Source organism: Choloepus didactylus, chromosome 2, assembly GCF_015220235.1.
Source record: "Choloepus didactylus isolate mChoDid1 chromosome 2, mChoDid1.pri, whole genome shotgun sequence".
Lineage (NCBI taxonomy): Eukaryota > Metazoa > Chordata > Mammalia > Pilosa > Megalonychidae > Choloepus > Choloepus didactylus.
Genome location: NC_051308.1, coordinates 107,021,578 through 107,035,442, shown reverse-complemented (window position 1 = coordinate 107,035,442; position 13,865 = coordinate 107,021,578). Strand labels below are relative to the sequence as shown.

Here is a 13,865-nt window from a genome sequence, read left to right as displayed (position 1 = left end):
CTTGATGATTTGAGATTAGTTTGCTGTTCTTTTTTTCTAGTTCCTCCAGGTGTGCAGTTAGGTCTTTGATTTCAGCTCTTTCTTCTTTTTTTAATGGAGGTGTTTAGGGCTATAAATTTCCTTTCAGTACTGCCTTTTCTGCATCCCATAAGTTTTGATATATTGTGCTCTCATTTTCATTTATCTTGAGATATTTACTGATTTTTCTTGCAGTTTCTTCTTTGATCCACTGAATGTTTAAGAGTGTGTTGTTTAACTTCCATATGTTTGTGAATTTTTCAGTTCTCCATCTCTTATTGATTTCCAGCTTCATTACATTATGGTCAGAGAAAGTGCTTTGTAAAATTTCAATCTTTTTAAATCTATTGAGTCTTGTTTTGTGACTGAACCTGTGGTCATGGAGAATGATCTATGAGCACTTTAGAAGAATGTATGCCCTAGTGTTTTGAGGTGCAGTGTTCTGTATATAGCTGTTAGGTCTAGTTCACTTATCATATTCTTCAAGTTCTCTATTTCCTTATTGATTCTCTGTCTAGATGTTTTATCTGTTGATGAGAGTTGTGCATTGAAGTCTATAACTATTATTGTAGAGACGTCTCTTTCTCCCTTCAGTTTTGCCAGTGTTTTTGTCTCACATATTTTGAGGCACCATGGTTAGTTACATAAATATTTATGGCTGTAATTTCTTCTGGTAGATTGTCCCTTTTATTAATATATAGTGTAATTCTTTGTCTCTTACAACACTTTTGCATTTAAAGTGTATTTTGTATGATGTTAGTATAACTACTTCAGCTCTTCGTTGGTTACTGTTTGCATGGAATCTCTATTTTCACCTTTCACTTTCAAAGTATTTTTGTTTTTGGGTCTAAGGTAAGTCTCTAGTAGACAGTAAAATGCTGGTCATACTTTACTATACATTCTGCCAATCTGTGGCTCTTGATTGGGGAGTTTAATCCATTAACATTCAGTGTTATTACTGTAATGGCAGTAATCACTTTAAACATTTTATCCTTTGATTTTTATATGTCATATCTTATTTTTGTCTCTCTTTTTAATGTTTTCATTACCCTTGCTGATAATATTTATTTCTACACTCTCCTTCAAGCCTCCCTCTCCTGTCTTTTATTTTCAGTCTGAAGAACTTAGTATTTCTTGTATGGCAGTTCTCTTGTTGATGAACTCCCTCAGTTTCAGTTTGTGCTTATCTGTGAATATTTCACTGTCTCCCTCTTTTTTTTTTTTTTTTTTTTGTCTCCCTCATTTTTGAAGGAAAGTTTTGATGGATACAGAATTCTTAGATGGTGGTTTTTCTGTTTCAATACTTTAAATATATCAAAACACTACCTTCTTGCCTCCATGGTTTTTGATGAGAAATAAACACTTAATCTTACTGTGGTTCCCTTGTATGTGATGAATCTCTTTTCTCTTTCTATTTTCAGGATTCTCTGTTTATCTTTGGCATTTGAAATTCTCATTAGTATGTGCCTCAGAATTGGTCCTTTAGGATATATTCTGTTTGGAGTACATTGCAGTTCTTGGACATGTATATCTACGGTTTTCATAAGAGTTGGGAAATTTTGAGCCATTATTTCTTCAAATATTCTTTCTGGTACCTTTCCCTTCTCTTCTCCCTCTGGAATACCCATGACGTGTATGTTTTTGTGCTTCATACTGTCATTCAAATCACTGGAACCCCACTTAATTTTTTCCTTTCTTTTCTCTATCTGTTCTATCTGTTATTTTTGTTTTTCCTGTCTTCTAATCTGGTGATTGTTTCTTCTGCCATTAAGATCTGCCGTTGTATGCCTTTAGTGTATTTTTAATCTCTTCTATTGTGACTTTCTTTCCCATAATTTCTGCTGTTTCTTTCTATACTTTCAAATTATTCTTTATGCTAGCCAAGTGTCTTCTTAATATCCTTTATGTCTTTAGCCATATTTTACTTCATGTTCTTGAATTGATTTAAGATATTTGTTTGAATATCTTTGATTAGTTGCACCAAATTCTGTGCATCCTCCAAAGTTTTAATTTGTTTCCTCTGACTGGGCCATATCTTACTGTTTCTTATTATGGCTTGTAATTTTTGGCTGATGTCTAGGCATCTGAGTATCTTGAATTTACTCTGAAGGTCTGTTTCTCTCTCTTGCCTAGGTTTTATTGTTGATTTGCTTTATGTTAAGGTTCTTCAGTGACTCTTGGTTCAAATTATTCTAGAACTTTAGAATTGCCTATGAAAAAATCTGATCAGGTTTTTTCAGCTCTTCTTCATCTGATTCTTTCCCTGATTATGTGGTACAATTTTTAAGACTGCATTATTTATGTTATTGTTTCACTCTTGGGAGAAAGCTTTCTTTCCTCTGCTCCATTGCTGGGAATCTTGATCTAGTCTGTTTTTTTTTTTTTTTTTTACAACATTCCTTTCATTGCCTGTAGCTGCTTTTGCCTGTAAAAAAAATTCTGGGAGGAGTGTTACCATGTAGAGGACCTTACCAATCAGTATTTCCAAATAGGGCCATGGATTCATGAAGTGGGTGAAGAGCACCTCCAAAGAACCCTGGGGAGTGGGTCAGGAAAGACACCAAATACTTTTTGATGACTCCCTGACATTGTGCTTTCCTGGCCTGCCCAGCAGATGACACCCTTCAGCAAACTATTCTTCACAATCTTAAGGAGGCACTGTGTCTTTAAACCTTCACTGTCTCTGCCCTTGTGGAGGCAGCCTGAATCTGCAGCTCTAGCCAGGACCTCGTGATCCAAATTCACAAATCAAAACCCCACCCCTACTGGGGAAGAGGACTTCCATGTCTCTCTTTATCTGCAGTAGTCAGCCAGAAAATGGGCCTTGAGATGGCTTGCTTTGAGAGGGGTATGGGTGCCTGGAGCCACCTTGGAAAGAAGTATTCGTAATTCTTTACCACAGTTTCTCAGCCTCTTCCTCCTGATCTTCCTTGGATGCTGTACAGTGATCCTGGAGCCCCAGAACAGTGGTTTCATACAGTTCTTGCCTGTACACTGGCTGTTTAGGAGGAGAAAGTGAGTCCTGGAACTCCCTATTCTGCCATCTTCCCTGGAAGTTATCCCATAAATATTTTATTTTGATTCAATTGCAAATGAAATTGTTTTATTAATTTCATTTTTGGATTGTTTGTTGCTAATTTTAGTAGGCAGAAAATGGCTCCCCCAAAATGTCCAAGTTTTAATACCTGGAACCTATGAATATGTTAGGTTATAAGCAAAAGGGAAATTAAGATTGCAGATAGAATTAAAGTTGCTAATCAGTTGGACTTAAAATAGGAAGATTATCCTGTATTATTTGGTGAGAATAAGAGTACTCAAAAGTGGGAGAGAGAGTCAGAGAAACAGATGCTATTCTGCTGGCTTTTTAAAAAATTCAGTTTTATTGAGATATATTCACAAACCATACAGTCATCCACAGTGTACAATCAATTGCTCACAGTACCATTACATAGATGTGCATTCATCACCATAATCAATTTTTGAACATTTTCATTACCACACACAAAAAAGAATAAGAACAAAAATTAAAGTAAAAAATAACACCCAAAACATCCCACACCCCCCCATCCCTCCTGATTACTCATTTACTTTTTGTCCTCATTTTTCTACTCATTGTCCATGCACTGGATAAAGTGAGTTGGAGCCACAAGGTTTTCACAATCACATGGTCATACAGGGTAAGCTTTATAGTTATACGATCATCTTCAAGAATCAAGGCTACTGGTTTGCAGTGCAACATTTTCAGGTATTTCCTTCTAACTATCCGAATACACTAAAAACTAAAAAGGAATATCTATACAATGCATAAGAATAACCTCCAGAATGAATTCTTGACTCTATTTGAAATCTCTTAGCCACTGAAACTATTTTGTTTCATTTCTCTTTCCCCTTTTGGTCCAAGTAGACTTTCTCAATCCTATGAAGCCAGGGCCAAGCTCATCACTGTGAGTCATGTCATGGTGCCAGGGAGATTTACACCCCTGGGAATCATGCCCCATGTAGTGGGGAGGATGGTGAGTTTACCTGTGGAGTAGGCTTAGAGAGAGTCCACATCTGAGCAACTAAAGAGGTTCTCTGGGGTAACCCATAGACACAATTTTAAGTAGGCTTAGCCTCTCCTTTGCAGTAACAAACTTCATAAGGGCAACCCCCAAGATTGAGGGCTCAACCTTCTAAATTGGTAGTCTCCAATGCTTGTGAGAATATTAGTAATTCCCCAGGTGGGGAAGTTTAATATTTCCACATTTTCCCCAAGTCCCTCAGGGGGCTTTGCAAAAATATTTTTATTCTCTGCCCAAATTACTTTGGGATGTATTGGGACTTCACACTAACCTGTACAAACCAACCAGATTTCACTCCCTATTGAAAGTTCCATGTAATTATGGTGTTTGAACAAACTGTCCATACAAGTTAAATCATATAGTTTGTTGCAAAAAATGTAGACTTTTTGCACCTAATAAACATCTCTTCATTTGGTCTTACACAAAAAGTTGAAATTTTAAAACACCATCAATATCATCCTTTACCCTTTAGTCTGATTTACCTTAGTCCTAACTAAGTGCATTTTGCTCATATCTCTAATTGAAGTTTGAACTCTTTTTCAAACTCTTTAACATTTGCTGTGTGGGATAATGCTGACATTCATAGCTGCTGGACTCTGGCTCTGAGTCTCAGGTGTCACACAGATACCTCACATTCCAGGGACTGACCAGGTTACACATAAAAAGCTCAGCATCTCAGAATTTACAACTCAGGAATAGAAACTGCTGTAAGAGCTTAGTCTAGGAACCTTTACCATAAGCCTTCCCCTGATAACCTGTGCTCTTACATTCAGTTCTCAGAGTTTTCACATTATAGTTAGTTCATATAGTGGGGTGTTATAATATATTTCTTTTTGTATCCAGTTTATTTCACTTAACATACTGTCCTCAAGATCCATTCACCTAGTTGCATACCTCACAACTTCATTCCTTCTTGTAACAGCTCAATTTGCCATTGTATGTTTACACCACAGTTCACCATTCAGTTCATCAGTTGATGTACCCTTAAGCCACCTCCAGCCACTGCAAATCGTGAATACTGCCACCATAATCCCCATTGTGCAAATGCCCATTCATGTCCCTCTTTTCAGTTCTTTCAAGTATATACCCAATTACGAGGTTGCAGGACCATATGGCAACCCCATGCTTAGCTTACAGTGGAACCACCACACTGCCCTTCAGATGGGCTGCACCATTCTACTTCCCCAACTATGGTGATTAGGTACATTCCTTTCTCCACATTTTCTCCAGCACTTGTATTCCTCTGCTTATTTTTTAGACAGTTTTATTCATGCATCATACATTCCCTTCTAAGTAAACAATCAATGGGTCCCTGTGTAATCACATAGTTATGCATTCACCACCATTATCTATATAAAGACATTTCCATTTCTTTCACAAAGAAAGAGGAAGAGGCAAAGAAAGAAAAAAGGAAAAAGGAAAAAAGATAAAGACAGAAAAAAAATGACAACTGATATTTCTTCTCTTTCTTCAATTTGACATCTATAGGGTCCTTCTCCAGTCTACATCCTCCTCCAGAGTTTCAAACAATTCAAAATTGTCCTTTTTTCATTGAATCTCTGCAGAGGAGTTTTCAGTAGCTGTTTATGTCACCATGTTGATGACTACTTTGTTGGCTTTGAAGATGGGGGAAGTAGACCATGAGCCAATGAATGTATGAGGCCTCTAGAAATTGGAAAAGACAAAGAAATAGATTTTTCCCTGGAGCCCACAGAAATGAACACAGGCCTTCTGATACTTTAATTTTAGGCTGGTGGGGCTATTGTTAGACTGCTACCTGCAGAATTGTAAGATAGTAACTTTGTATTGTTTTAAGGCATTAAATTTGTGGTAATCTGTTACAGCTGCAAAAACAAATACACTATTGTATAGTAATACAAATCACTATTTTTATTGATCTTATATCCTTTCACTTTGTTGAAGTTGTTTGTTCTAGTAGTTTTTAAATTTTTTTAAAAATTTTTTATATGATTTACATGTAAGATCAAATTTTCTGTGAATGAAGACTGTTTTATTTCTTTATTTAAAATCTGGATAACTTATTTTTTTGGCATTATTACTTTAGCTAGAACTTCCACTTTAATGTTGAATAAAAGACAGAAACGGACATATTTGACTTAATCCTAATCTTAGGGGAAAGCATTCATTCTTTCACCATTAAGTATGATGTTATCTAGGTTTTTCATAGATGCTATTTATCAGCTTGAGGAGGTTGAATCTCTTCCTGGTTTATTAAAGAATTTTATCATGAAAGGTGCTGTATTTTGCCAAATGCTTTTTGTGCATCTATTGCAATAATGATGCAGTTTTGTCATATATTCTATTATTATGGTGTATTATAACAAATGATTTTCAGAGATTGAAACAATGATGCATTTCTAGGGTAAATACCACTTGGTCATGATTTATATTGCTTTTTACATGCTGAAGATTAAATTTCTAATATTTTTCCAGGAGTTTTGCATCTGCATACATGTGGGATATTACTTTTATTGCGATGCCTTTGTCTGGCTTTGGTATTGGAAGAATGGTTTTAGAAGTATATCTTCCTTTTCTACTTTCTAGAAGAGTTTTTGAATGATTGATATTATTTCTCTTTAAATATTTGATAGAATTCACATTCACTAGTGAAACCAGCTGGACTTTTCTTTGTGGGGAGATTTTAAATTATTTATTCATATTCTTTATATTTATAGATGTTTGAAGATTTTCTGTGTCTTCTTGAGTCAGTTTTGATAGTTTGTTTATTCCTAGCATTTTTCCATTTCACCTGATTATCTCATTTGTTGGCATGAAGTTGTTATAGTATTTCCCTATTGTTCTTTAATTTCTGAAAAATAGGTAATGATGTGCCTTATTTTACCATTTGAAATGTGTCTTTATTTTATTCTTGTCCATTTATTTATTCTTTATTAGTTTTGTTTACCTTTTCAAATAACAAACTTTTGCCTTGATTGACTTTCTCTATTGCTTCCTGTTTTCAATTTTATTTATTTCCATTCCAATCTCTATTTTCTTCCTTTCATTTGCTTTGGAAGTTTGCTCTTCTATTTCTAGTTTCTAAAGGTATAGGGAAATATTATTGATTTGATATCTTAGTCCTTTTTTATACAAAAGAGATTTAAACAACATCTCCTCTAAGTACTGTTTTAGTTGCATCCCACATATTTTGATCATTTGTGTTTTGTCATTCAGTTGAAAATATTTTCTAATTTTCCTTGCAATTTCTTCTCTGACCTTGATTTATTTAGAAGTGTGTCGTTTGATTTCTATGTGAGGGATTTCCTGATTTCTTTTTGTTGATTAATTTAATTCCAGTGTGTTTACAGAACTTACTTTGTATGATTTGAGTTCTTTTAAATCTTTGAGACTAATTTTATGGCCTAGCATATGGTCCTTTCTGGAAAATTCTACATGTGTTTGAAAAGAGTGTGTATTCTGCTGTTGGGTGTTCTACAGATGACAGTTATATCAAATTGGCTGATGGAATTCTTCTAGTCATATATATGCTTGCTGATTTTCTGAATAGTTATTATCTCAATTATTGAGAGTAGGTATTGAGAGCTCTAATCATCATTGTTGAATTGTCTATTTCTTTCTTCAGTTTTGTCGGTTTCAGCTACATGGATTTTGGAGAGCAAGTTGTGAAGTGCATATAGAATTGTAATTGTTAGTTCTTCCTATTTAACTGAACCTTATATTGTAATTACATGTATATCTTTGTCTCTAGTAATATTTTCATCCCAAAGTCTATTTTATCTTATATTAGTTTAGCCATTGCACTCACTTATGATTATTGTTTTCCTGGTGTATCTTTCCCCATTTACTTTCCATTAGTTTGCATCTATGAATCTAATGTACTTCCCTTGAAGAAAACATTTAATTGGAACTTACTTTTTATCCAATTTGATAATTTGTGCCTTTTGCTCACGTGTTTTCCTCATTTACATTTAATATAATTAAGGGTATGGGTCGATTTATATATGATATTTTGCCACAGATTTTCTAAATCTCAAGTCTTTTTTGTTGTTTTCTGTTACCCTTTACTTTCTTCTTTTGTATTAAATAGATTTTTAATGCAAATAGACAATGTGAACCCACAGGAACAAAGAACTCATTCAAAGTTCAGATATTTTAAAGTTGTACCCTGGATTTTATTTTCTGCTGGGAATTCTTGTGTCTCCTCTGCATGTCTGTAAGGCCTTACATTCAGACAGAAATGTGTAGATATCCAGGGCCTGCTTCAGTCTCTCCTGAGGATAAAATATAGCCTTGTACATGCACAAAAGCTTACAGACTGGTAGGGTTAGGGGCATCTTTTCAAGATGCAGTTTTACTCTTCAGATCTGGCTGATCTGTCAGTCTTTGGCTTGTGCCAGTCAGGATCACAGCTTCAGGCTACCTGAGACATTGTCTTTCCTGTTCATTTACCACTGAGATTACTGTGATATCTCACAATGCCTGGAAATAGTCTTGCACATACAGAAGTTCTAACAGAGTGCCAGGAATTTTAGGATCTTTTTAAGGCCGATGATGGCTTTTTTATTCTTCATATCTCTGCTAAACTTCTGGGTAATCTGATGGTCTGTAGCTTGTGTCAACCAGGGGCATCACCTCATGGTTATTGTGACATTGTCCTCTCTGTTCATTTACCATTGAGATTGCTAAAATTGCTTACAACATCCCAGGGCATATGTTTTTCTGCACTCTGCTACAAATCAAGTCAACTCTCTTTAGCAAGGAGCTGCTGGTTTTCACAGTTTGCTCCACTCTAGGAAGACTCTTTTGTTGATGGAGCAAGGGAAAGGTAGATTGTGAGCAAACTCAGGCTAAAATGACATGGACTTCATGTTCTTTACTGAGATTCAGGAGTTTTACTTAAATACATGTTTCTCAATTTGTTGTATGCTTTTTATTAATTTTCGGAGTTCTCAAGTGGTTCTTTTGGGCAAATTTGTCTGGTTTTATCATGTTTTTTTGGGAAGAGAATTTACTGAGTTCCTTACTCCATCATTTTAGAAGTCTAACCTATGGTTTCTAGTAAAAGATAAAAAGTGTTAAGTACCTGAAATACATTGACTAATTAAGTACTTAGTGTATTGAAATAGTGAGAATTATGGGAACCTGCTATAGGAGGTGAATTTTAGTTACATTTTGAGTGAGGGTTGTGATATAAGCTGTTTTGAATAGGGAGGACATTCAGGGTCTAGGGGTTAGAAAATTATGGCCCACAGCAAATTAGACTCACACTTTTTATGAACAGTCTGTATGTCCCTCTTAAGTGGACTAGCACTATGAGAGTTGGAGACTGGGTTGGGCTGTTCCTCTCTGCCTCAGTTTTTCTCTTTGACGATAGACTTGACTCCTTGGCTATAGCTATGCCTTGTCACTGTGCAGCCCCCTTTAGTCATCACATGTATTTTGGTGGTTACACTGTTGGCAACTGCTGGACACTCAGTGGTGGAATCTCAATTCAGGAGTTGAAGAATCAGTGAGCCAATTTGCCTCTGACCAGCTACCTAAGTTAACACTGAGGATATGCGAGGATTTGAGTGCCAATGAGGCAGAGAGTGAAACTATGACACACACATCTTGCAGTCTCCTGACCTGACCAAATGGAAAAATCCTTCACCATTTTTGTCTCAGAATGTCTCCAGCATCTGACAACTAGGTGTAAAGCAAGACTACCACCCATGACTGTCCTCCCCAGGCAAACAGGCCTGGGTTCAGGCAGAAGTTTCCTTTCTAATTATATAAGCATCTACATAATAACCTTAACCTCCCTCTTGACTCACAAAGCTTAAAATCTTTACACTGGCCCTTCACAGAAAAAGTTTGGCAACAACCCTTGTCCTATACTGACTAACAGGCAACGTTGAATTTTGTATTAGCCTACAACCTATTAATGCCTAGGTATGGAACAACTGGGAAACTGTGTATGTTCTGTGCACATGTTCTATTAAGAAATTTTGTCCTCAGAGACCACTGGTTCAAATCCTCCACAATTGTTAGACTTAGAACTGTGGTACCAACCCATCCTATTTCAAACAAATGTGCTCCTGCATAATAGTTTATATTAATGGGTGGAAAAGTAGAGTCTCAATTACAGAAACTTAATCCATGAATAAAAGGGATATGGTCATTAATTTGCCAACTTATTGGCAAGCTGGAGAGGGGAAGCTCAGCCCTGCTCTCTCTCTCTGGCTTTAGCACTACTCTTTTTCTCAGACACAAGGCTATTGTGGACATCGCATATACACTGTTTTTTCAGTTCTTAGCTTGATGGAAAATCAATCCTAATGGTGTTAGCAATATGACATCAGGAAAACATAAGAGAAAACAAGAGTAAACTTAGAGCATTAGTAATCTTAGTAGCCAAATAAAATTTATTACACAATAAGTCTGAGAGACTGTCAAACTTAATAGAGAAAGCCAAAATATCCAAATAATGATATGCAATGTTTATATGTAATCATTTATATAAATTATTGTTTTCACCTTATCTAAATTCCATTTCTCTGCATTCTTTCTCTGTTTTTTTTTTTTTTTAACCTGAAGCACACCTCAGAATTTTACATCCATGTACCTGAATATACTTGACTTTTATTCCTTCTCTTGGCAGGTCTTGGCAGAAAACCTCACCGTGATCACTGAGTTCCTGTTGCTGGGTTTTTCAAGCCTTGGTGAAGTTCAGCATGCCCTCTTTGTGGGTTTTCTATTTTTGTATCTCATCATATTGAGTGGCAATGCCACCATCATCAGTGTCATCCGCTTGGATCGAAGCCTCCACACACCAATGTACTTCTTCTTGGGCATTCTCTCAACCTCTGAGACCTTCTACACTTTTGTTATCCTACCCAAGATGCTAATCAATTTACTTTCTGTGGCAAGGACAATATCCTTCACCTGTTGTGCTATTCAAATGTTCTTCTTCCTTGGTTTTGCTGTTACCAACTGCCTGCTATTAGGTGTGATGGGTTATGATCGCTATGCTGCCATTTGTCACCCTTTGCATTATCCCATCCTTATGAGTTGGCAGGTGTGTGGGAAAATGGCAACTGCCTGTGGGGTTGGAGGCTTTTTGGTCTCACTTACAGTTGTAAATTTAGTTTTCAGCCTGCCTTTCTGTAGTGCCAATAAGGTCAACCATTACTTCTGTGACATCTCCCCAGTCATTCGTTTGGCTTGCACCAATACAGATGTTCATGAATTTGTCATATTTATCTGTGGGGTTCTTGTACTTGTGGTCCCCTTTTTCTGCATATGTGTTTCTTATCTCTGCATTCTGAGGACTATCCTGAAGATTCCCTCAGCTGAGGGGCGGAGGAAAGCCTTTTCCACCTGTGCCTCTCATCTCACTGTTGTCATTGTTCACTATGGTTGTGCTTCCTTCATCTATCTGAGGCCTACGGCAAACTATGTGTCAAACAAGGACAGGCTGGTAACGGTGACATATACTATTGTCACCCCATTACTAAACCCCATGGTTTATAGCCTCAGAAACAAGGATGTCCAACTTGCTATCAAAAAAGTGTTGGGCAAGAAAGGATCTCTAAAATTATATAATTAAAATATCATTATATTTTAGATTCTGTAAAAAGTAACTCTCTTTTATCACATGTGTATTATAACTGTAACTAATTAATTGAAAGAGTAGGACTCTATAAGGTACATGCCATAAAATATGTTTTTTTTATTCAATGTCCCTTTAAAACTAATATTCAGGTTAATGTTTTTTGGCTTCTTGGGTGGAATCTCAGAGAGCTCTCCAAATTTAAATTCTCAGTCCACTGTAATAACTAAAATCTAAATTTCATTTAAAATTAAAATTCTCCTGTTTTTTTTTTTTTTGATGTTGGTCTTCTTTAAGTAAGTTTGGGCCAACTGATGTTGATTTCTGTATTATTCTGTCAGCAACCACTCCCCTCTCTACTAACTTCAGTGACTGCTCAAGAATTACAAGGGGGAGGGAAAAAGTGAGGGGAAGAAAGTGCCTATACCGCTTTCTGCTTGGGAATGGTGCTCTGTGGGTTTGACAGATGTTGCACACTGAGTCTTTCTTGTGTAGGGAGATTTCATGGCTGTCTGGAAAGTTATACTACTGGGAATTTCTACCATATTTCTTATGACATGATTGAACCTGCCTCTGTTTGACAGCTTATGAATTTGTGTCTTATTTCTGAGAGTCCACCACTTCTCTGGGTTACTTGTCTACTGGAGGTATTCTTGGGCAAAGTCCCTCATAAGTGATTCCAAAATAGCTTTTTCTCACAGCTGGTCCATGTATGGTCTGTAAGAAAAAATCGTGCATCCCTGCTCCACATAGTACCCACAGACACCCACATTCAGTTTTCTCAGGTGGAATCTCAGTCTACTCTGTCCTTTTATCTCCAGGGAACACACATTAAAGTCTTGAAGTGGTTCCCTCTTTGTTGGTGGAGATAAAACATCAAGAACTCTAATAGCTTTCTCCAAAGAATGTAATCTCTCCCTCCTTTGACACATTTTTATTCTTTGAATGTAGTTGGCACATTTTCTTCCTATAGTTTTGTGTCTTGATTGAAACTAAGATACCAAAAATGACTTTTTTTTTTTTTTTTTTTTTTACACCATGTTACACTATAGACTGTTTTTCCTCTGGAACAAGTTGTTGTGATGGAGTTTACTAGAAATTATTGATTTCAGAAAGTTATTGTCTTCATAAAGATTCAAATAGCAGGCCTGACCTGTGTGGTCATGAATAATTATTCAAGGCTGCATATTGCAACAGACACTTCTCTGAGAATCTGTTGAAAGTTAAGTATCCAAACATGAAATTGTCCTCATGAGTATGTAGGAAAAAAACCTAGCTTACAATTTAAGGAGTGCACAAATATCTAAAGCTTATACATGGACCTGATTCATGAGGGTCCTTGTTCCTGGCCAAACACATCTAATCCACTTAAGTCTATTACTGCCATTTTATCTTTTCTTTTACTTTTAACCATTTGTTATAAACAATGTTCCTTTTTAGCTCCTTGAGAGATTACATTCTTGTTGCAGATTTACCTGTTTTTAAATTTGATTATAATGGCAGAAGTTAATTGGAATTCCTCTGGCTACCTTCTAATTTCTCCTTAATGGTTTTAACTTCCATTTCAGTACTGAATTTCAGATAATCTCACCATGGGATAAATGGAAAAACTAGCCTTGTGAAGATAGAACTTATAATTTTCTATAGTTTTCTTTTTTTATTGTGTCACTTTCATTAAAAATATAGGAGGAACTACTGCGCAGGCTAGAATTTAAGATTTCTGAATATAGAGTAAGTCGACATTAGGAAAACTATTTAAATTATATACTGCAGGAAGCAGGGTAATTAAGCAGGAAGTTCCAGAAAATGAACTTTACACTTCACAGTTTCACAAAACATGGCCAGGTTTGGTGTTAACACCAGTGCATGGAATAGTTTATAGAGTAGCTTATCATTAATATGACTTTTTATTTTTATTGACCTTATTTTATGGTAAGTACTTAATTTCATATTATCTTCTTGGTATTTGTGTTTTCTGAATTATCTTTTTTTATTAGTGGAAACATGAGAAATCTTAAAAAAAGGATTATAATAATCAGGAAAAATGCTTCTATAAAAAAATGCTTTGCAGTGATAGAATAATGGCCACTTTGGACCTATGTCATACCAGCCATGGATACATGAAAGGGCAGCAAACGATAAACCTGGATTCACTTCATTGAACAATAGAACACTCCACTTAGAGGATGTAAGGTGGGATCCCCACAGAAACT

General features: G+C 36.0%; 1 protein-coding gene across 1 annotated transcript; it reads left to right on the top strand.

Annotated features, from left to right (window-relative positions):
- The first annotated feature begins 10,659 nt into the window (after positions 1 to 10,659).
- On the top strand, positions 10,660 to 11,649 carry LOC119512668 (olfactory receptor 10R2). The gene has a single exon (XM_037807495.1). It carries the CDS (start codon positions 10,660 to 10,662, stop codon positions 11,647 to 11,649), a length of 990 nt encoding a protein of 329 aa, XP_037663423.1.
- The last annotated feature ends 2,216 nt before the right edge of the window (positions 11,650 to 13,865 follow it).

What these genes read in the sequence shown, in the direction of transcription:
- LOC119512668 (XM_037807495.1), top strand. Translation starts at nt 10,660, where the DNA reads ATGTACCTGAATATACTTGACTTTTATTCCTTCTCTTGGCAGGTCTTG.